Source organism: Myiozetetes cayanensis, unplaced genomic scaffold (genome assembly GCF_022539395.1).
Source record: "Myiozetetes cayanensis isolate MyiCay16 unplaced genomic scaffold, myiCay2020 scf3, whole genome shotgun sequence".
Classification (NCBI taxonomy): domain Eukaryota; kingdom Metazoa; phylum Chordata; class Aves; order Passeriformes; family Tyrannidae; genus Myiozetetes; species Myiozetetes cayanensis.
Genome location: NW_026087521.1, coordinates 40,121,107 through 40,143,319, shown reverse-complemented (window position 1 = coordinate 40,143,319; position 22,213 = coordinate 40,121,107). Strand labels below are relative to the sequence as shown.

The window sequence follows — 22,213 nt, the reverse complement described above, 5'->3', positions numbered from 1 at the left end:
AGAAAAAGTTGGGATTTTTTTAATGACTGTGCTTAATTTGCACTTGAATTTTTTCCTGCCCATTTTAAACAGTTACTCAGACCTTGCAACAACTTTACCATATAATAAGTGGCATTGCAAAACACTATTTTGTTTCTGCTTAATATGCTGACTTTTCCATTTTTCCTCATTAGTAGAAAATGTGGCATGAAAAATATAGTTTTAATTACATCTATTATCTCAAAGATATACTTCAGGAACCCAGAAAATTCTGGGATGGTGTAGAATATGAAATAAGAGAAACCACTGATTTGAGTGTATATATCACTGCACTACCATACCCTTCTCCTCAGCATTTGTTCAAATTGCCAGTGCCATTTCCAAATGTCAAATAACATTATAGTGCTTCTGTCAACTGACACATAGATTGTATTTTTAAACTCAGGCTTCCTTTTAAAACCTCATTGTTACAATTTCCACTTGCTTCTACAGAATTTTACTCAACTTTGAGGCTAAATTCAATTCCTGGAGCTCTCAGAGAGCTTGCAGAAGTTTTGGATCATAGATCTCTGCTTCATATAACTGCATACATTCTCTGGTTTAGGCAGAGGGTTTCTTCCTGACAGTGGGTTAGTTTATTCATTAGGGTGCCCTAATGCTACTTTTTATAGCATCTATTAAAGCCTTCATAAATGATTTACATCTCTGAAAAGAAAGGATGTTTTGCAATTTATGACTCTTTATGTTCTACACTAGAAAATGTAGCCATTTATTCACTAAAGAACTTTCGAATACCATGTTAGTTGCCTAACTTCTGCTATGCAGGAAAAATCAAGAAAACAATAAAAAATTCAGTAAAACTTGTTACAGCTGACAGTTTTGATTCTTACCATGAGGGATGCTGCAAACATGACTGCAGTATCATCACTGCTAGTGAAATATTCTGTAATGTTTAATATATATGTATTTTGAGGTGAAACCTTAGCTAACTGTGGTATGTCTTTTTACCCATGGTTGCACGTCAAAACATATTTTTATGCTCAGCTTTTTCAGTTCCTCTTAGCTTAAGGCACTTTTTTTTACAGGAGTTTCTTGGTGGCCTTGGGCTTTGTGTGTAAATACAATGGAAAGTGATTTTTTGAGTACAAGTGTGGTTAAAGGAATAATTTACTAGGAAAAAAATAGCATGTGCATTTCTTAAACATACAATATACCCAGAATTTCATAAATCCAAAATTCAGAAATCATGGATATCAAAATTTTGGATGAAACTGGGTGAAATTCAGGCACCTTTTTTTTTTTTTTCTGAAGAAGGCCAGACAGATGGCTTATACCTATTTCCAGTTTCTTGAGGAATAAGATATTTTTGCAAAAACACCTGAAACACCATTTGTAATATCTCCTTTTACCATATTTCCTCAGAATGGTGTAACTGAAAGTTTTTTATTTCTGAACTCTCTCCTGTATGTTAATTTTTTTTTTTTTTAAGCTATTGCTTTGCATAGGTCTCACTCTGAAGAGATCTTCTATCTTCTTTGTGGTTTGAAGTTTATTTTTAAATGTTTATGAAAGTATAGCAAAATATGTATTTTCTGCAAAGTTGCACATCATTAAAAATATCTTGATTTGAAATGTAATTTTTATGTTCTGTATGTAATTGGTTTTTATTCTGCCTCTAATCTTAGCCATCTTGTTAAATGTTACCTCTGCAGAAAGTTATTGTTGCCCTTAAGTTTTAAATGTGGTAATGATGCTGAATGCAGGTTTTTTGTTTTTTTTTTTTTTTTTTTTGATGGATGTTTCTTATACTACATGTTCCCCAGCATTAATTTATTTCTCTATGCATTTGAATTAGTATGTGTAGCATGGCAGCTGAAGAGGTTAAAGATTACTACAGCAGCACTACATTCTTCATTGCCTAATTTTTTACAAAGTAAAAAAGAACTAAGCACAAGAAATAGTTAAGGTGCTATAACTATTTCATTCTATGTCCTCAGTTCATTCTAATCTAAGATATCAGAGGGAAAACCCCACTAAAATTCTTTGTGGACATTGAGGGCAAAAGGGCTGATTTTGCTTTGTCATCACTTTTTTAAAATAAAATCACATTTCACTAAAATTTGTAGGAGAATAGTTCTAAAGTTCAATGCATTTTCCGGTTAGCACCTGAAGAACAATAATTTCTGTTGACATATTTGAGATGAACATCACTATTGTACTTGCAAAAGTGGTTTCTCAGCACCATTTCCATAAACTTTACCAAAAAAACAGTTTCCAATTTTGACTGCCAAAAAACATATGTTTTATATCATGACAGCAGATAATGATTTTGCAGATATTAGTATTTTTTTATGCAGAAATCTTAGTGACTTAGGCCTGTTTATGTGTTGGCCACAGTGTAGTGTTGGCAACAAAGTCATATATATGAAATGGTTCACCTGCCTTGATCTTCACTGGAATGACTTTGCAGAGCAGAAATGTGTTGCTGCCCAGATGTTTTAGGGTGTTTTCAAAAGACATCCTGAAATGTTGTGTTCTCTTTCCCCTCCATTTAGCATGTGTCCACCTGTAACAAATCCTAAAATACTGATATCATGTTCCCATTTTGCACTGACTTTTCATCTAAGTTGAATGCCTCCTATGTGTTCTTAAGAAGAATCCAGTTTGTAAGAAAGGGTGCATGGTCTGTGCTTATGTGTTCATGGAGTCCTTAAGGAAAAACAAATCTGAAGACAAGATTTTTATTCCTTCACAATACCAGTGTGATTAGTAGTTTTAATAAAATGTTTGCTATTGAATAGTTGATAACTTGTATATATTTTTCTATTATTTTTATGTTCTTTTAATAGCATGTGATAAAGAAAATGGTTACTTTTTGGGGTTTTTAAAAAAAATATTCTAGAATCCCAAATATGAATAGATTAGGGTGCTTCACAGTTTTACTGTTGTTGAGGAAGGACTAAGATTGTTACACCAAAAAGATGGCTACTTAGTATCTTCACTGCAATTTTGATATTTTTTCCAGAACCTTTGTGTCATGGTTAATTAATTTCTCTTTATTTACTTTAAAAATTTTTTAATGGGAGTTGTTATTTAAAGATTTGTGACCAGATTAAATCCCAGATTTGTCATTGAAGAGGGGTTTTTCTACTCCAGTTATGCGTAAGACAGTCTGAGATGGTTTGCACCTCTCAATTTTTTGCTATGACACATCCCTGTGTATCAATAAGCATGCACACATTGCTCTTAAACTGATATAAGCTGTTAATTGCACTTAAGAAAAATTTAAGTTTAGTAAAATAAGTCTTAAAGGAAAATGGAAAAAGGTAAAAAACCAATGTCAGTGATTTGCTACTTCCTTGTTCTTTACTCTTCTCCCAAAACCTGCTGTACAGCTACAAAGCAATTGTTTAAATATACATTAAAAGAGCAGGCATATCGATGTTAGAAAGGCATTTTGCAAATCTCTTCAAAACTATTTCATTTTTATGTCTGACAGAAACATTTGGTGTAATGAAACCTTGGTCCCCCATGATTAGAAACATGGGTGATTTACCACCTTGTTTTACCACTGAATAAATGATGACAAGAGACTTAAAAATTCCCAGTTTCCTTTAAACCTTGCAGCACAAACTCTCTATAAAATTAGCATCTTCATCAAAATGAGCATAAACCTAATCCAGCATATTCTTGTGTGTGTGTGTATGTACGTGTTAGCGTGTGTGTTTTAAAAGTATTGCTTTTATAGGTTGCTCTTTATGAAAACTAATTAGGTTCTACTATTGTAATATAAAAATAAGAAATCTAACTAGGAATTCTGTGACAAATATTCATACTATTCTTTTGTCTAAATTTTATATTCTCATTTTTGTAATACCTGTGGCCTAAGTCTTCAGACTTTTACCTTTGGCGTGAAACTTCATTTCTCTTTGCACTAAAAAATGTGGCCAAATATTAATTGTAGTTTTGATTACTGAAGAAATATAAATATATAATTGTTCATTTATCAGTAATACATTTCATCTTCACATTTATAGTGGAGTGAGTGTTTTCATTTCACATTTTTACTGTGATTATTACTCCATTACTATGCTCCCAACAGAGCTCCAGTAAAGGACCAGGACGCCATTTGGTTTTAAAAAAAAATTCTGAAACATGGTTCCTGCTCCATAGCATTTGTAGTATAAATTTGCCTCATGGTGTCTCTTGCTTTATAGATGTGGAATGGAGAGCATTATTGTAAAGCCAGGGTAGTACAGTGACCTGGGAAATAGATGTGGTGGACATCAATTACTCTATTTATTATCATAGGAGCTGTGCAATGTGTGGGTCTCACACGACTCAGGCTAATCTGATCTGGTTTGAATATTCTTTCTCTGAAGAGCATTGAGGTTGGTTTAACTGGGGTGAGTGGTTAGCTGCTGCTACAGCAGAAAAGGTAGGATGCAAGTCAGTAGAATTAATGGGTGCCATGGTTGACTTCATAAGTATTGACAAGTAGACTTGGCTAAATTATGTAACTTGATTTTTGAGAGCTGATGGTTGTACTGGCAACTACTCAGGTGCACAGTCTGTCACCCAATTGTTGTTCTGGGACAGCACACAAATCCTGGTATTCTATAGGAATCCTAGACTGTTCACTGTGTCATAACAGTGAGGCTGGAGCTGCAGGCAAGGGAGGAAGCAACAGTGCTCTCCATGAGGTCCTGAGTCCAAACAACTGTAGGACACAGTGTTCAGGGGTCATTACATAAAACTGCTCTGCAATAAATCAGTATGTATGGACAGTTTGCTGGATCTCATCCGGTTGAGTTGTTTGTGTTATTTTTGGGGTCTGTACAATGTTTTATATTCACCAGTGAAGAAGGATCCCAGAGTGTGACATTTCTGCACAAAAGCAAACAAATATATCGTTTGTGAAACTGAAGTCTCAGAAAGTCATAAACAGGTCTTTTATATCTTCTCTTTTTATTCCAGATAATTACAGAGTAGGAAAGCTCTGAGTTTCTAGCACAGTTTTTTGGATTTCTTATTTACTACATATTCCTCACCCAAAGTAGAAAAAAGGGAGAATGAGAAGATGGGATAACAGCCAAGGAAATACAAGCTGAAAGAAGAACACAGGAATAACATGAGCCAGATGTGTGGCTGAGTATATTTCACAATCATTCCCCAACACACTGAATACTCCAGGAGATTAATGAAATTGGAAGGTTATTTGTGTATGGGTAGTTTAGGGATTATTCATAGTCACATGGGATTAGTTACCAGGATAATTTCAGTTTGGGTTTAATGTCATCTATTTGGCAGTCTGTTTAGGGATCTCAACAAATCAATAGAATGAAATTCTCAGCAGACTTGGTTTCATAAAGTCATGTTAGCAAATGCCTTACTTTAAACACACTGACTTGCTAAAGGAAAGAACATAGCATGCATTTAAAGGTATGCTTAGCTGATACTGTAGAGCTCATTATTACTTGTATAAAGTATATCCATGAAAATTTTAATGTTTAATGTTTAATTTGCTCACAGTAGTCATAAAATGCCTTTCATGAGACATCAGAAAGACTATATAATTTCTCTTTGATCTATTATTTTGGAATTCATAAACTTTGAAATCTATGCCATTTTATCCAGCACTGGAGTTATGAATTCATGTTGCTAATCTTTCTGTCTGTGTCAGCTTTGGAGTCATTTGACACTGGTCAAATGAGATGTTCAAGCGCATCAAGATTGTTTCATTGCAAAAATTAATCGTGTTGATTCTTTATCGTTAACAATGTTTTTGCTCATCTGTCTTGATGAAAATGCAAAACACACACTCAATATCCTTTGTTTTTAATCTGCTGGAATAATACATTGTTTTAACATTTGTTCAACATGCTTCTGCAATTTTGTCTATATTTGGTAAATATTGGATGATTTGTTAAGATCGTCTACTGACTCTCAAACAGGATTTTAAATATAAAACAAAATCACAGTATCTTTTATGCCTATTACTCTACATAATAATTTTAAAATGTATGATAAACCTTACATGCTGCATTTGAATGAAATATTTAAATTGATTACAGAATCAATAAATAAAATAAACTTCAAGCTTCAGTAGGTTCATATTTATTAATCAATATTCCCATTAACATATGAACCAGAAAATGTGTCATTTGTGTATTCACATTGGATCACTTCAACCCAAAAGTGCACAGGCAGCTCTTAGAGCATTCTGCAAATCCATAACTTAGCTCATTAGCAAGACGTCTTAAATATTTTCTTTTTAATTTAGTGCAAACAAGTACCCATCATAGGCCTGTAATAGAAATACATATAGAAATAATTTTACTTGGAATCCAAAAATGTAAGAAATATTTTGGGTTTGATTAGGAAATGTCAACATTAGAAAATAATAAATAATCTTCATTAATATTACTAGGGACTCTCAAAGTATGGGTGGAATTACTCCAAGATGAGCTGTAGTGGGCTTGACTTACCTCACTCTATTAAAAAAATGAACCTGCTTGGTTGACTTTGCACCTGGAGAGTGCAATTTGGACACTTTTAAGCATGTAGTATACATGGTTACAGAAAAAGAAGAAAAAAAAAGAAACCATATGTATAATTCCATGGCATTAGAAAGTGGCTATCATATTAGATTCCTTTCTGCCGTAATCCTAGGATAAAACCATTATTTTAGATGTTCCACTTATGATGAATGTTCTTTATCATTAAGAAATAAATAAATTTTTTTCAGGGAGGCCCATATCCTTGATTGTCACTGGAGAAATATGGGGAAAAAATTATTTGCAGTAAGAATGTCGTTGGAAAGTATTAAGATCTTGACTAAAATTAAATGGGTACATTTAGTTTAATATTCAAAATACAGACTTTAATTCACTTTGCTGTGCTTCAGTTTCAACAGACTGGGAATTAGATTTAAGTTGGGATTTCTTCAGTTGGTACATGCAGATCGTGGCTTTGATATTGTTTAATTACAGTTCTGGGGTAAGGTTCATTTCCTTTCTGGATATTCCTCATACCCTATCTGTCTATTGTATTTTCTACAATCAGTAACACAGATGGTGATTTTAATACAGATACACTGTATAGAAAAATATAATAAAACTGACTATACATTCAGAATAGTGGTTTTCATAACAGACATGTCTAGTCAAAATACGTCTAAACAATCTCAAAGTCTCTAGGTGATAATGTGAAGACAAAGAATACAAAATTTCATTTGGGGAAGACTGTTTTTACCCATAGGGAAATACATTAATGTAACCAGAAGAGGAAAATGGATTTGCAGTGCAAATAGCTAAACACTCCATTTCAACCTTAACAGGATTTTTCAAAATGAATTATATACCTTAAACAGGGGTAGTTTTAATTAAATGTTTATGAACTAAGAACAACTACATAAAGTCCTAGAGGCACGTTATTTTATTTGTGGACAGTGTCCTGGATACTAAAATTATTTTTGTATGTATAAACAAATATATATATCTATATATGCACACATAATTATATACACAGAGTGTATGTAATTATATAAACAAAATATCCATGTATATATAATATATTTTATATGTATATATGTTTCAATAACTCATCTGTTGTTGTAAAAGGATGAATATTTTGATGTCTATGCCAAGTTCATCCTCAGCTCTGATCAGCTGGAAATCAGACCCTGTACTACCAATGAACTCTGGAGCTTCTGAATACAGGTTTTGGTACATTACTAGACTCTTTGTGAGAATAATAATGAAAGAACAATAATTTTGCTATTATTTTGTTGAGCTTGGTTGGGAAAAAAAAAAAGGGTAGCAAAAGAAATTGGTCAGCAGGTGTCAAATACACAATATAATGCAACCACGTGATTGATGTTTGTCATTATTTTTCCATTGTGTTAGTCTCTGTAAAAGATGGAGGGGTTTTCGTTTGTTTACTTAGATAAGGGTTTCTTCAGAAAATATACTGAAATGTTCCTGGTAATCTTCTATGAAAAATCTTGACAGATATTATTTTCCATAATAGCACCTGCAAAATTGCTTTAAATTACTCCTGTTCTGTTTACAAAATGCTGCCATAGAAATAAGTGGTGCACGCTCTAGACTACACATAATGGCATAAGACAGGTACTTATTCAGTAACAATTTGGTCCAGTATTCATAATGAAGTGAAGGAGAGTAATAAACTGTATTGCCTTATTACCAGCCTAAAATGTTAGTGTATTACTTCTAAATGTAAAAGTTACTGCTGATCCAGGCATTTAGTGTTCAGGAGGAGTCGGGGCTCAGTGATGATGTAGAGGGATGGCAGCCAGTGGAGTGCCACAGCCAGATGCTGCCCCTCGACCACAACACCCTTGTCATGAGCACAAGTGACTTCCATAGGCATGTCAATAAAACGTCCAGGACCTGTCAATAGTTATTATAAGCACAGACCATCGACAGTAAAAGACCATGTGGTTAGTATTTTCACGTTTTCCATTTAAAATTAGGAATCTGCAAAAGATTCTGAGCATTTCCAGTCATTTTATCATGTTTTCATTCATTATTTGCACTTCAGTGACATGAAGCGGAGTCTGAATGCGCTAGCCACCATACAAACAGGGGTGCAGAGGGCAGTGCCAACATTAAGATTTTGAGAATAAAATAATCAAGAAATACCAGAAGCTGCAGAAGCAAGAGGTTTTAGCTTTCTTTGACAGAAGTTGAAGCATAGAGGGTAAAGACCTACTTAAACCAAAAAAGAGGGCTGGAACTCAGTATACTAAGTATCCCAAATTTTTTTTATTTCCATTATTTATTTCCGTTACTGTCTGATTTTCTACTACTGTCTGATCTACAAGGGTTATAAAGGCTTCTTCATGAGGGTGATTTCATCTTAATTAATATTTCTGCATAGCAACAAAAGGTAAACAGCAATATTTATAAAAGATCAGCAATCTCAAAAAGGAGGGAAGAGAAGAATTCATGATGTAAATATGTATTGAAAATATGTATTACAACTTCTAAAGTTTTTTCTTTGAATAAAATAATATTTTTCTTGACATGTCAGGTCAGGTTTTAAAGGACTCAATTGTGTAAAGTTTCTAGAAGACTTATCATTAAATAACAATAAAATACACTGAAATCCAGGCAAATAGAAAATAAACCTAGCTGAGGTTGTCAGTCAGACAAAAACACTTAGTTCACAAGTGAATTTTCCGAGTACTAAAAACAGCCTACTTGCAAATTTGACTGATTATTTTTGTTTTGCAAAGTTGAATAGGAGAGAAGACAAAGTGCTAAATTTAAAAAAAAAAAAAAGGTTTTCTCTTCCCCTAAAGTGAGCCCAGAGTATATTTTTAGGGATGATAGTTTCGTTTCCTGACTTCCAGATTATTTTTTTTCAATCTGAAAAGGCCTTTTATTTTGTTCCCTTGAAGTGTGGCTAATGTTGATTATGATGCCATATGGTCCATAGGTATTTTAACTCCTACCTGTTGTGAAAATAAAGCCTTAAGTCCATACTTTTAAATATAGTTGGTTGCAAAGCTCAGAACCTGCACTGCTGAATGGAAAAACTAAAGCATTACAAAACCAAAGTAATCTTCAGGAAGATTCATTTTTATCTAGTGTTTCAAAAGACTTTGTATGGATCTATGTGCTTAATTTTTGAAATCAGAATGTGCATTTATGATAGCCTGAAGAGCATCTTGCATTCACTCTTTCAAATGTTATGTACATAGACAGTCATCAATCCTGTGCAGTTCATTTGTGATACTGACACATACTGAGATTTTAGCTACCACTCTAGGAAAAAGGTTCCCTTCCACCACCAGAAGCCAACACCTCACTTTTCCAAATGCATTTATTAATTTAATTTACAAATGCATAGCTCCAAAATTCTGTTTTGCTTTTCTTCATGGAAAGCAAATATATCTGCTTTTGTCTTAGTCCCTTCATTATCCTATCTATCAAAGTTATCTACTTTGGTAGAAGAGAAGGAATTTAGATTATTAGGCAAGTTTGTGAATCTCAGACTTTCTTCTGCTGTTGTTTAGTAAAGAATGCTGAGAAGGCATTTGAGTCACGTTTCCTGGGTTTGGGAAACACTTTGGTGCTCTTATGAAACTGTTGAAGGGGAAGCTTGTGATGAGAAATTTCTGGATGCTTATTCATGGTGCTTCTGATGTTTTGCTCATAGGCTGAGAGGATGAAGGCACATCTTAAAGTGCTTTAGCTAAATCTGTCACACCTTAACTGAGAGAGTTATTAAAATTACAGCAAAAGCTGAAACTATCCAGTGGGATTCTAATTAAACACTGATATTATCTTTTGAGTAGGATCATTAAAATATTCCTTTTTAGTCATGGAGAAATACAATCAAAATTAATAGTTTGACATATTTTAGGTTTTTATGTCAGTCCTGTTCTTCCAATTTACAGCAGGCATTCACAGAATTACACAATCATAGAATCCTTAAGGTTGGAAAAAGCCTCTAAGATCACTGAGTCCAACTGCTAATTCAGCACTGCCAAGTCGACCCCTAAACCGTGTCCCAGTGTGTCACATCTACACATCTTTTAAATACCTTCAGGGATGGTGACTCCACCACTTCCCTGGGCAGCCCGTTCCAATGCATGACCACCCTTTCAATGGAGAAATTTTTCCTAATATCCAATCTAAACCTCCCCTGGTGCAACTTGGGGCCATTTCCTGTTATCATATTGTTTGTTACCTGGGAGAAGGGACTGGCACCCATCTTGCTGCAAACTCCTGTCTGGTAGTTGTAGAGAGTGAGGAGGTCCCCCCAGGCCTCCTTTTCTCTGCATTAGACCTCCAGTTCCCTCAGCCACTCCTCATCAGACTTGTGCTCCAGACCCTTTACCAGCTGTGTTGCCCTTCTTTGGAGACACTCCAGCACCTCAATGTCTTCTTCTTTAGTGAGGGGCCCAAAACTGAGCACAGGATTCAAGGTTCAGCACTACCAGCACCGAGTACAGATGGACAATCCTTTACCTAGTCCTGCTGGCCACACTACTTCTGATATAGGCCAGGATGTCATTCTTGACCACCTGGGCACATTGCTGGCTCATGTTCAGCTTGGCTGTTAATCAGCCCCACCACGATCCTTTTCCAGCCACTCTTCCCCATCCTGTAGCATTGAATGGAGTTGTTGAGACTCAAGTGCAGGACTCAGCACTTTGATTGTTGAACTTCATATCGTTGGTCTTGGCTCATTGATCCAGTCTGTCCAGACAGATACCTCTGCAGAGCCCTCCTACAGCAGATCAACACTCCTGACCAACTTGGTGTGCATCCTGTGCTGTGTTTGTAGTCCACAAGAGTAAAAAAAGTATAGTGTATTGTTTATACAAGATCTTTGTATATGCTTATTACCATTATAATTCCTTCCAAAAGTTATATTTAAAATATGAGGAAAATGAATGTTAATTTTTGTCCCTATAGCTAAAATAGAATATTGATAATGACAAATTTATTGTACAATTGAAACTATTTCAATCTAATTTAATATTTAAATATCTCTGATCTCTCTAACCAGTGGCTTCTGAGAGGCTGTGTGTGTTGAGTTTAATACAAATTAGATATATAACTGGAAAAGGCTACATTTACATTTATGAATCAGGATTTAATTGAAACAGAAGGAAATCACCTCAGTCTCTAAGCATCCTTTATTTTCTAAGCTAAACAGTATCTACCATAAAAAATTATAGAAATTGCTTACAGCTTAACACAATTACCCCTGACAAAATTAAAGCAAGGTCAGAAAGTGGTCCAGCAGTCTGAATTATATTTTCAGTAGACTGAAGTTGCTTTTCAGCACTATTTAAACTGTTAAGAACACAGTAGGAGGACTTCCAAGTGGGCAATTTCACTATTCTCTGGAGGACTTACTTAAATAAGATCTGGATGAAAAATTTGCACAACATAGTCACAAGTTTGGTTTAGCATACTACATATGTAAAAAGAAACATCTAGATTGAAGAAAAATTCTTCTAGATCTATCATCTGTAGCAAAGCAAAAAACATGAAATCGGGGAGTTTAATTGCCTGGGACAGACTTGTTCTAATGTTGGAAAATCACATAAACAAATCCAGTGGTTTAAAGTAGGACAAGTTTATGAAAACCCAGCTTTTTAAAAGCTTAAAATAATTGTTTTATCTTTAGCCTTCATTTTTCAAGTGATCCAGGGTCGTACTGGTTTTAAAGGATGGTCCAACATTATATATGTGTGTTTAGAGCCTCTGTTAACAACAAAACAGTATATTTGTCTTGTTCTAAATCAATTTGATGATAAATTAAATAAATTCAAAGTGGAAAAATTGTGATAATTAAATTTTAAAAAGGTTGTTTTAAATATTAAAAGAATCCTACAAAAAAAGAAAAACCTCTGTAAACATTTGGCCTGAAATATTTATTAATTAAATACTCTTATATCTCTACCTACTGTAATTTTTTTCAATGAAAAGCAAAATTATATCAAGATGCCTACAGTAATGACATTTAAATCCATTACTAGGGAATGATTTCAAATACAATTTAAATAGCTAAAACAGTAAGGAAAACAACAATAGAGAAATTGATTACGTAAATATTTTAAAAATCAGAATAAGATTTTATTTTACCTACAAAGAGGCCATATACTTTTCAAAGCATATATATCTTTTTTCTCTATACTGTACTGGTGTACAGTGCTCTGTACTGTATCACACTGGGAGAAGGGAAGTATGCATGGAAAAGAGAATTGGAACAGTTTTCCTCACTGTTTCTGAGAAGTGGGAGGACCAGGTTAGTGTATATTACAGAAATGCTTTTATTTCATAACTTATTTATGGAATTTCTTTAGTCCTTTGATGGTATATATTTAGTTTTATTTAGCCCTAATAATGGGATTCTCTAGTCTGTTTTCCCTCCAATCAGGAAAAAATAGATGCATGGTGCTAACACCCATAATCCCATGGTGTTAATCTATTTCAGACATTGATGACCCACTGGTGATGTTCCTCTCCCAGTGTTTATAGAAGGAATCAGCTAACCCCTTTAATTTAAGCATTGAACAATTTGTCTATTCAGTTATGTTGCAGTGTGCCAGCCAGATAAATTAAAAATTTTCAGTTCAGTAAGTGCAATTCTGCCCTAAGTCGCTGGGTGATACATGATGCCAAACGCTGAAACTATATTTTTTCTGTATGTATACCATTCTCTGTGCTGGGGCCAGATATGCAGTGATCCCTTTTTACAGAACAGCAGCATTGGGAACAAGGCCTTGGGGACCAAGATTTCAAGCAAAAGAAACTGCTTTGGTTAGAAAAGTACCCAGAATGCTATTTTTGTACTTTACAGTATATTATACAATTGATAGTAACAACAGCTTCTCCCTGAGGGTGTCAGAACACTTACAGAAAAAGCCTACTGGTGAGGGCATTATTTTGTCTGGTTGCTCACTGCTCAGTATTCTCTCATTCACCTCAAATCCAATCACCACCAGCAGCAATCATCTCAGAGTTCCAAATCATGAATCTACCTGAGTTTTCAAGTACAAAATCATTCTTCCTGTCTAAAGTTGTCATTTTTCTTTCCAGAGTTGTCAGTGCTATTTATGGACCAAATATCACCATTATTCATAACAGAAAAAGGAATGCATGTAGTTGCTTTCCACCAACCTCGAGGGATTTCCACTTAATATTTGAACTGGGAAATATTTTCTCACATATTTTTATCTATTATATCTAACAAAGATATCTGACAAGTTTCTTACTGTTTTGTAGGTTTTATGCTGCTTTCTTGTTGATAATAGCTCATTGATGATCAAGATTTTTGAATAACGTGAGACTGCACAGACCAAGTGCACAATTAAAAATGGGTCCAATGTAGGCAACTTAGTAAAAAAATAAGAGTAATAGGTTGGTAGTTCTTTTTCATTGCTGTTTTAGAATCACAGAATCATAGAAAGATTTGGGTTGGAAGTCACCTTAAGGAACATCTAGTTCCAAGTAACCTGCCACAGGCAGAAACACCTTCCACTAGGCCAGCTTGCTCAGACCTTTATCCAACCTGGCCTTGAACACCTCCAGGGATGGGGAGTCCACAATCTCTCGGGGCAACCTGTTCATAAAGCAGTGATGCACTGGAACTTCATAAGAAGTCAAAAACTTCTTCCTAATATCTAATCTAAACCCGCCCTCCTTCGGATTAAGGGTATCCCCCCTTGTTCTATCACTAGAATTATATTAACTATTCATGGTAAAATTAATTAGCTGAAGCCTGAAACTGTAATGAGGTAACAAATGGCACTCAAACAAGTTCAGCAGCAGAGGTACACAGTCATTTATGATTTTGTATATTTAGAAATGGATTCTCTCAAATAATTTTAAATTAGTTAATTTGCAGTATACTCCAAAGTAAACATGTGGAATAATGCTTTTCCTGCTTTCTTTTTGTGCCTCATGAGAGACTTTGAGCTGTGAATAAATCCATTGCATCTTTATGTATAGCTTGTGCATTCCAGTTTATTTTTATTTTGTCTAATAAGACTATTGGTATTTTTTGCCATTTTTGTGTGTTAGTTTTTCCATCACTTTTTGGTTATCCTTCAAAGTTTTGTCGTTTTTTTTCAACCACAATATAAATCATTTCTTTCATTTTTAAATCTTAGTGTCCTACTATGGTTAGTAATCAGACTGTCTCCCTTGCTAAATAGATGGAATTTATGCTATTGCTTACTGATTTATAGTTTCATGTTATCTATATCATTATGAAGTTATTATATTATTACATTTTCCTTTTAACCAACATGGCTGATGCATAGGGTTCCATCATTACTTCTTCCAATCAATTCTGGCTTATATATTCATATTCTGTTCTATAGTGTATTCTAATATTTGAAATTAATATTCCCTGAACACCTGGATTCAGACTATTAAGTGTATAGGCATGATATATAGATTTGGATGTTTATAGAAATGGATGTTTAAATTTTGAGTCTGAATGACTGAATTCTAACTTCCTAAGAAACATGTTTCAGTGCTGTCTATAGATAACGGACACAAATTCTGCTAAGATTTTGGAGGGAACTTATGTAGGTAATATAGTGAGGATACTTACCAAAACGGTAATTCTAAAAGCTGGGCTTTAGAAATGCTAGAATTATTTCAGAGTTGAGACAAAAAGGCAGAAGTTGTATAAGATTATGTCCAGAATTATTACAACAGAGCAGGACTTTAGAAATAGTGCCATTTGTCTCAAAGTGCCTTTTACATCTGAAAGCCAGAATCAAAATCAATGGAAATTCTTTAAAGTTTCGATGTTGCTTGTCAGTCAGGAAACTAACATATAAAAGTGATAAGAATGTTGAAGATCAACATGCCTGTGAGAAGAGAATAAGCTAAAGGAACTCCTCAGGATAGAGGGTATTTTCATGGGCTTAAGCTACAAAAGTTAGAAAGGTCCAACCAGACAAGTAATACTCTACATTTTATTCTTAAACTGGCAAAAATAGCTTCATTTTTCTGCTGACTCTTTGGTAAAAAACCAGGGAGAAAAATGTAGACTTGTGACAGGAAGCTGTCTTTAAACTTGAAATTTTACACTCTTGTTTAGAGTCTTATTGAAAGGTGTTGCTGTGGTCCATGTCAAGTGTGCTAAATAGAAAAATGTCTGGGATTTTGGAAAAGGAATTTAATCATTTGATGTCCACAATTAGCAGCTGATAAGGCAAAAATATGTGATAAACTGGATCATATTCTAGAAGGTATAATTTGGACTTGAATATTTAGGTTGATTTCCAGTTTTGGGTACAACAATGCTGAATAGATTAATGCATTTATCCAAATTTATTTTCTATTAATCTCTCTTGGGGGTTGGGGTTGTTCTGGTTTGTTTTCAGTAGCTCTCTGTGGACATGTTTGGTAGTAGATATTTGAAGCTGAATATCATAAACATAAAAGCATCAATAGAACAAAAAGGCTTTTTTCGGAAATAATATTACTGAATTTTATCTACGTTGAACCATCCTTTTCTTAGCTAGATCTCTGATATTATCATTGTCTGCTGTTGTAATAATCATTAAAATTGAAAAAGATTCAGGGTCTACCTAGGACAGAATTTAGAGTCATCTGTGTCTTCAGCTTCACTTATTTCTGCATCATTATCCCTTGTGCCATGTTTTGGCTACCTGCTTAGAAAGTTACACAAATATTTCATTGGTTAAATTAGCACACTTGCAAATAATTTGCACATTATTGAAAGCTAATAAGAACTAAGTAAGTAGTAAAAAGCAGTATGATAGCTATTAAAAACCTTTTGCTTGAACTAAGTGAAAAGCAAAAATTCATGTTTATTTGTAAGACACTGGAGAGTTTCCATGCTCCCTTAGAAGCATTAATTCTGCCTTAAAATATTCTTTAAATCAAGAATAGAACAAGTATGAAAACGAGTTAGCTGTGTGGTTCTTCACAGTTTTGATCTTTTATCTGATGACTACCCTAGAGCTGAAACTTTTAAGATGTGCCAGACTTCAAACTCTGTGTTGTTCCTGTATATATTTACTGTGCATTTATTACAATAATAAAATCATTGAAACAATAAGGTTTAACAAGGGTGGATTTTTGGAAAAGAGATTGTTCCCTAACATTAGAAAATCAAGAAAATACCTCCAAATAAAGGTACCTGATATTGTATTCTTTTATTTGCCTTTTACCTTGAAGGAACAATTCATTTTTTAAAAATTTATTTATTTACTTGGAAAGTGATGATCTCATGGTATCTAAAGACCAGTAGAGGCTAAGAAAAATTGAACTATTTTGGAATACATTTAAACAGCATTCTTATTGAGCTAAAGAACTGTAAGGATTTGCATTAGATACAGATAATAATTCAAAATAAAGGCATAGTGATGTCTGCACTTTAATGGATCAGCAAAAGATTATCATATGAAAAATGCAGATCTGTTTTTGTCTGCCAGTTAACATATCCTGTGATTTTACATTTTTTTCAAATTATCCATAATTGCACTACATAAATCAGAATTTTATAACACACATTTTGAAATATCTCACTTAATCTACCTGAAAGTCTCTTTTAGCACTAACTGATGGCTGATTTTGTTTGGTGGGAACCATGATTGCAGTAGTTATGATTTGAGAACTATTTGAACCCCAAAGAAAAAGAACTGAGTGAAGCTATTCTGAAAAATAACCCCAATTATTAAATTACCGATTAATGTGTACAAAGTGAGACTATGCTAATGAGATCATACAGAACTTTTTCTGTTATTTAAGACATACAAAATTCTCTTACTTAAGAAAAATATTTTAAAGCTCAGTGTATTTGTAAAACCCCAAAAGACACAGTCTCAGACAGCTTTAATTCCCACTCTTATAATTTCCTATAATTGCTTTGGATGAAATGTTGCCCTCAAGCCTTGGTCTTGGCACTGAAGTCAGTGGGAGTCACATGACTTCTACAAGGGCTGTAACTTGATATTTAGTGAGCAGTGAATCATCCTGACTCATATTAGAACAGTTTTCAACATTTATAAGGGAAAGTTGTTTGAAGTGGTGTGTCCCTGAGTTCTCAAATGTTGGTCAAAGAGATTCAAATGATCTTTACAATCAGGATTTAAACATAACCATTAAATGAGATTTTTAGTTACACTACCAATAAATAACCAATATTTTAAATACAATAAAACCTACTTGAATATGTGCTAAAATAGTCAATGAATACCACAGTAGAGGGTGTTAATGTACATGTTTTTCTTAACAAGCAACATGTAAAACGTATGTTGCTGTTAGTAACAGATGGGAAGCTGACAGAAAACTAACACTTTGATTTACATCACTTGGTTTTAATTCATAGCCTTTTGGTACTGTTTCACTATGACAACAGTTTGGCATCCATTAAATTCTATATAAAAGAATGAGTCTTCTCACAGTATTAAAAAATCAGTGGCTAACTGCTGTTTCATCTTTCAAGCTAAAAAAACAAACAAACAAGGGTCTTAGCACAAAGGAAGGATAGAAGTCAAGACAGTGGTGACTATCATGTCATTTATGAGTTCCTTTGTATCCTTAATTGCCTTTACACATGGTTAAAATGTTTGGGTTTTAAATCTCTTTGCATCTAATAGTTTTGCAAATGCCACAAATGGCCAACATAGCATTGAATTGTTAATAGATTTAACAAATTACCTGCTCAGTAGTTTTCTGGTTTCTTATGTACATTGACCATTTTTTTTTCTTTCTTTTGCAGATTGTAGCTTTGCGTGAACAAAATGCACACATTCAAAGGAAAATGGCAGCTGGTGAAGGATCTGCTGAATCAGAGCATATTGAAGGCATGGAACCAGGGCAAAAGGTTCATGAAAAGGTATAAAATGTTAGTTTTCTTTAAATCAGACAATCAGCATGACAAATAATCAGGCACTAGATTTTACTAACGTGGCTATTTTATGGGACATCCATTTAGAGTGGTGTCTGAAAGCAGTATAAAAAAATTAACTTGTTGAGATGGAAAAGAAATGCTAATGGGTAGGTCCTTGCTCTTTGATAGGATATTGAGTTGGACCCATACCTTATAACAAACTTCTCTTGGCATTTTTTGCATAATACTACAATTAAGGATACTATGTGCTGCTGAGTGATCCTTTGTATGTTACATACAGAAGAGTAAGGTGTAGTGGCACGTAAATGTGAAAGGGTATATATGCAAACATTGCTGCAAAAGTAGTCCATAGGGGGATGACAGAGATCTAAAAGTAATTTTCCTCTGTGCTGCCTGTAGATACTCTTCAAATTCATATCCATGATCCTATAGAGAGAAGTGAAGAGCACGTTACTTACTTAGCACTATTGCAATAAGAAATAAGTATACAGAGTTCAGTCCAAGTATTTGCTGCCTAAGGCTGAAAGAGAAAAAAAAAAAGTAGAGACTGATTTAGAAACACAATTTTCTTCTACGTCTGAATTTTCCAGACTGATAAAAACCAAGTTGAATATCTTCATCTCTTGCTTCAGAATTCTTAATTAAAATGAAAGCAAAACATAGCATTTGGCAGACAGCTGAAATGAATAGTTATTGCTTGGATCTCTAATTTTGCATTTTTTTCTAATGCCGTACGATGAACACTGGCAGAAATTATACTAAAAAGTAGCACTCATCATTACTTATTTTATAGACAATCCAATTTACAAGGGTTCACTTGCACTGCAGGCATTAATTTTACATGTTTTGAGGTTAATTTTATGTGTGAATTTTTCCTTGAGTAATCTATGTGGTTGAGAGACATACAGAAAACAAATACTGTTCCACTTCTCTCTTCTTTGCAAAATCTTACTCACAGACACATATGTGAAATTTTGATAAACAGTGAACACCCCACTCACTTGTGCTTTTAAATACAACCACAACTGCTTAACTGAAAATCTCTAGTTTCCCTCTTTCTTTGCAAGCTATGTCTTCTGATTTGAGCCATTGGGTTCATTATTTGCAAGCAGAACTACATAGAAATAAGACTATCCATCCTTTAAGAAATCTGCATGTTTAAACATTAATGAGAGGAATGAAAGTCAAAGTAACACATTACTATCAGATGCTTTTATTAAGTATTTCAAAAATATTACATCCAGAAAACTTCTATGTTTCCTAATAAAAACAACTGAAATTGGTCAGGGTAAGCTGAATTAAAGGCTTGTGCTTAGTAGTTTTTGCTCCTTAAATTAATGAAGGCATACTGGATAAGAAGTTAAGAGGAAACTGTATTGACACCAGATTAATCAGTGCACTCTAATTCACATCCTCTGCACTAGCTGTTAACTTTCTACAATGACCTTGGTGCACACCATCAATTCCTTCTTATTTTGTGGAATCTCTACTTTGTACGTTATTTCAGCTTAAGCCCAGACTAAGCATCCATTTAGAAAATATTTGTTCAACTTCAGCAATAAGGATGGAGCAATAAGCTAGGAAGTAATGGTTTGTACCCTCCCATAATATAGGGGATCAAGGTTCAGTAGATTCTATGTTTTAGATTTTGCATTTTGTGACTTGCTGGGGGGTGGGGGGGAGATAATCTGCATTTCACAGCAGCACAGAAATATTTTCTATTACTTCAATGCTTACAATAGGTGCTAAGAGACGTTAACATGTACTTCTTTTAGGTTGCTTCCTCTCAAGAGGATAGAAAGAACAGTCCAAGATGCCATTCTATGCCATTCATTTTCTTTTTCAAAAATAAATTGAAGAAAATGAGACCTTGCCTGAGAACAGAAAAGTTAATATCATGCCAATAATTAAAACAATATGACCAAAGTTACATTGATATTAGCAAAATTATGAAAAAAAAAATAGTGAAAATTGAGAATTAAAAAAACCCTCCAAAACCTGAAAAATCAAAAGAAGAAAGCTAAAATGAAAGTTTATACATTTTATAGAATGCAGTTTATATGTGTATATATATATATTTATCAGAAAAAAAAAGTTCAAAAGGGTATTGTTCTATTATACTATAAAATGATTTCTATAAAACAATGGCTCATTACTTAGTATTTTTTTTAATTGAGCAATAAGGGAAACCAAGTTAGTAAATCTTTAAGAAATAGAAATCTTATTAATGGTGACAGGGTGTAATCATAAATGGAGCCTCATTATCAAGTATAAGTAAAACATTTCAAAAGAAAATAATGGTAAAATAGAAGTAATGAGAAGTATTAACTATAAATACTTATTACTTCATACAGAAAAAAAAGGAACAATTATAAAAAGATAAAAAGTGATTGGCCTTTAATTATGATTTCACAAAATTCCAAATTTTGTAAGACATCTTCTGTAGGATAGTATTAGCACTTCCAATATGAAATTAGCCTGCTTTGAAAAAAAAAAAAAGGAGCTTCTAGCTTTTTTTTGCCTGGAAGAGACTGTATATTGCACTGTGAATTGCTTTAATTGGCAGGTGGATGCCAGACTATTAAACAGATAAGATCATGCGTATTCTGTTCTAAGGTATATTATTTAGGCCAGAGCAATTTAAAAGCTAACAAATATAGAAACTTGCACAAAGAGAAGAGCTTTAAAGGACTTTGAAAAATTGTTTGAAAAACACAAAGATCACCTGCTGCAGGAATTAAAATGAAACCATATCTGTTACCAAATATTCTCCTACCTAGGTCTTTGACCACCTGCTGCCACCCAGATCCTTCACCTCCTCTGTAAGAACAAAAGCCTGATTTCCCCACAAGTGAATACCAGGAAAGGCATGATTTCCCAGTGAATAAAGTGCCCATTGAGAAATCTATTGGGAAGCAACTAGGGAAGCTGCAACAGTGGGACTGAACAGCACTGGAGATCAAGACAATACCAATGTCAGATTCATGCAAGGATGTTAAAGGAAAAAAGCTAGGCAGTGGCACAAACAGTGAAGAAGGTGTTTGCTTTTGTGCACACCTTCTCCATATTGATGATTTCCTATCTGAAACAGCCAGCAGAGAATGACAACAGATGAGCCCTTCCTGATGGTATTGAGTAGGGTATATGAACAACCCCTGATGTAGCTCCGGGATAACTTGAATGCAGGGTGTTAGTAAAGTATTAGCAAAGCTCATCTTCTGCCTCAAATTATTGCACCAGCAATACTACAGGGAGTTATTATTCTGTGGCTGAAGCTTTGTGAAAAGAAGCGTTTGTGTTATCAGTGTTTGATGATAAGCTTCATAGCTCATCAAAAAAGCTACATCCTGGAGATTGAAGTGTGGGTGTGCAGGTGATGTTGTCAAGAGATCTTTGGTTTTCTCAGCTCTGGAATAAGGTTTCAGAAGCTGATGGGCAAGAACAGACTATGTCTCATGTAAAAGCAAGAATGTCTTTGACTAGCGGATTTTTACTTAGTGAGAAAGAATAAAAAAAGGAAGCCCACAGATGCATTTTACCACAATCCCTAGGTTGGAAGTATATGACTTTTCATAAAATTTTATAAATTTAAAAGGTGAATGGGGCAGTGTAGAAAAAGACTTTAGTGTAGAAGACTGAGTGGGACGAACTTGCTCACCATTCGGATAAAGTTCTACTATAATCACAAAGTGGGAAGATGAAATGGATTAAATTTCTTATGATCAACAAGCAGAAATATTCAGAACATAGGACCTATGCTGGAGATAACCTAGGGTGATGTAATTGTCTGGGGCAGATAGGGAATAAGCTTCATCCCTTGATACGGAAAGAGCTATCTGATAAA

At 34.1% G+C, this 22,213-nt stretch overlaps 1 protein-coding gene across 12 annotated transcripts in view; it reads left to right on the top strand.

Annotated features, from left to right (window-relative positions):
• The window catches only part of PPFIA2 (PTPRF interacting protein alpha 2), a 333,097-nt gene that overhangs the window by 234,190 nt on the left and 76,694 nt on the right, over nt 1–22,213 (top strand). For all 12 annotated transcript variants that reach the window (XM_050324727.1, XM_050324724.1, XM_050324730.1 and 9 more), the window contains one exon: nt 18,238–18,354. In XM_050324727.1, coding sequence (XP_050180684.1) covers nt 18,238–18,354 — 117 coding nt within the window. The remainder of the gene's footprint in view (nt 1–18,237; nt 18,355–22,213) is intronic.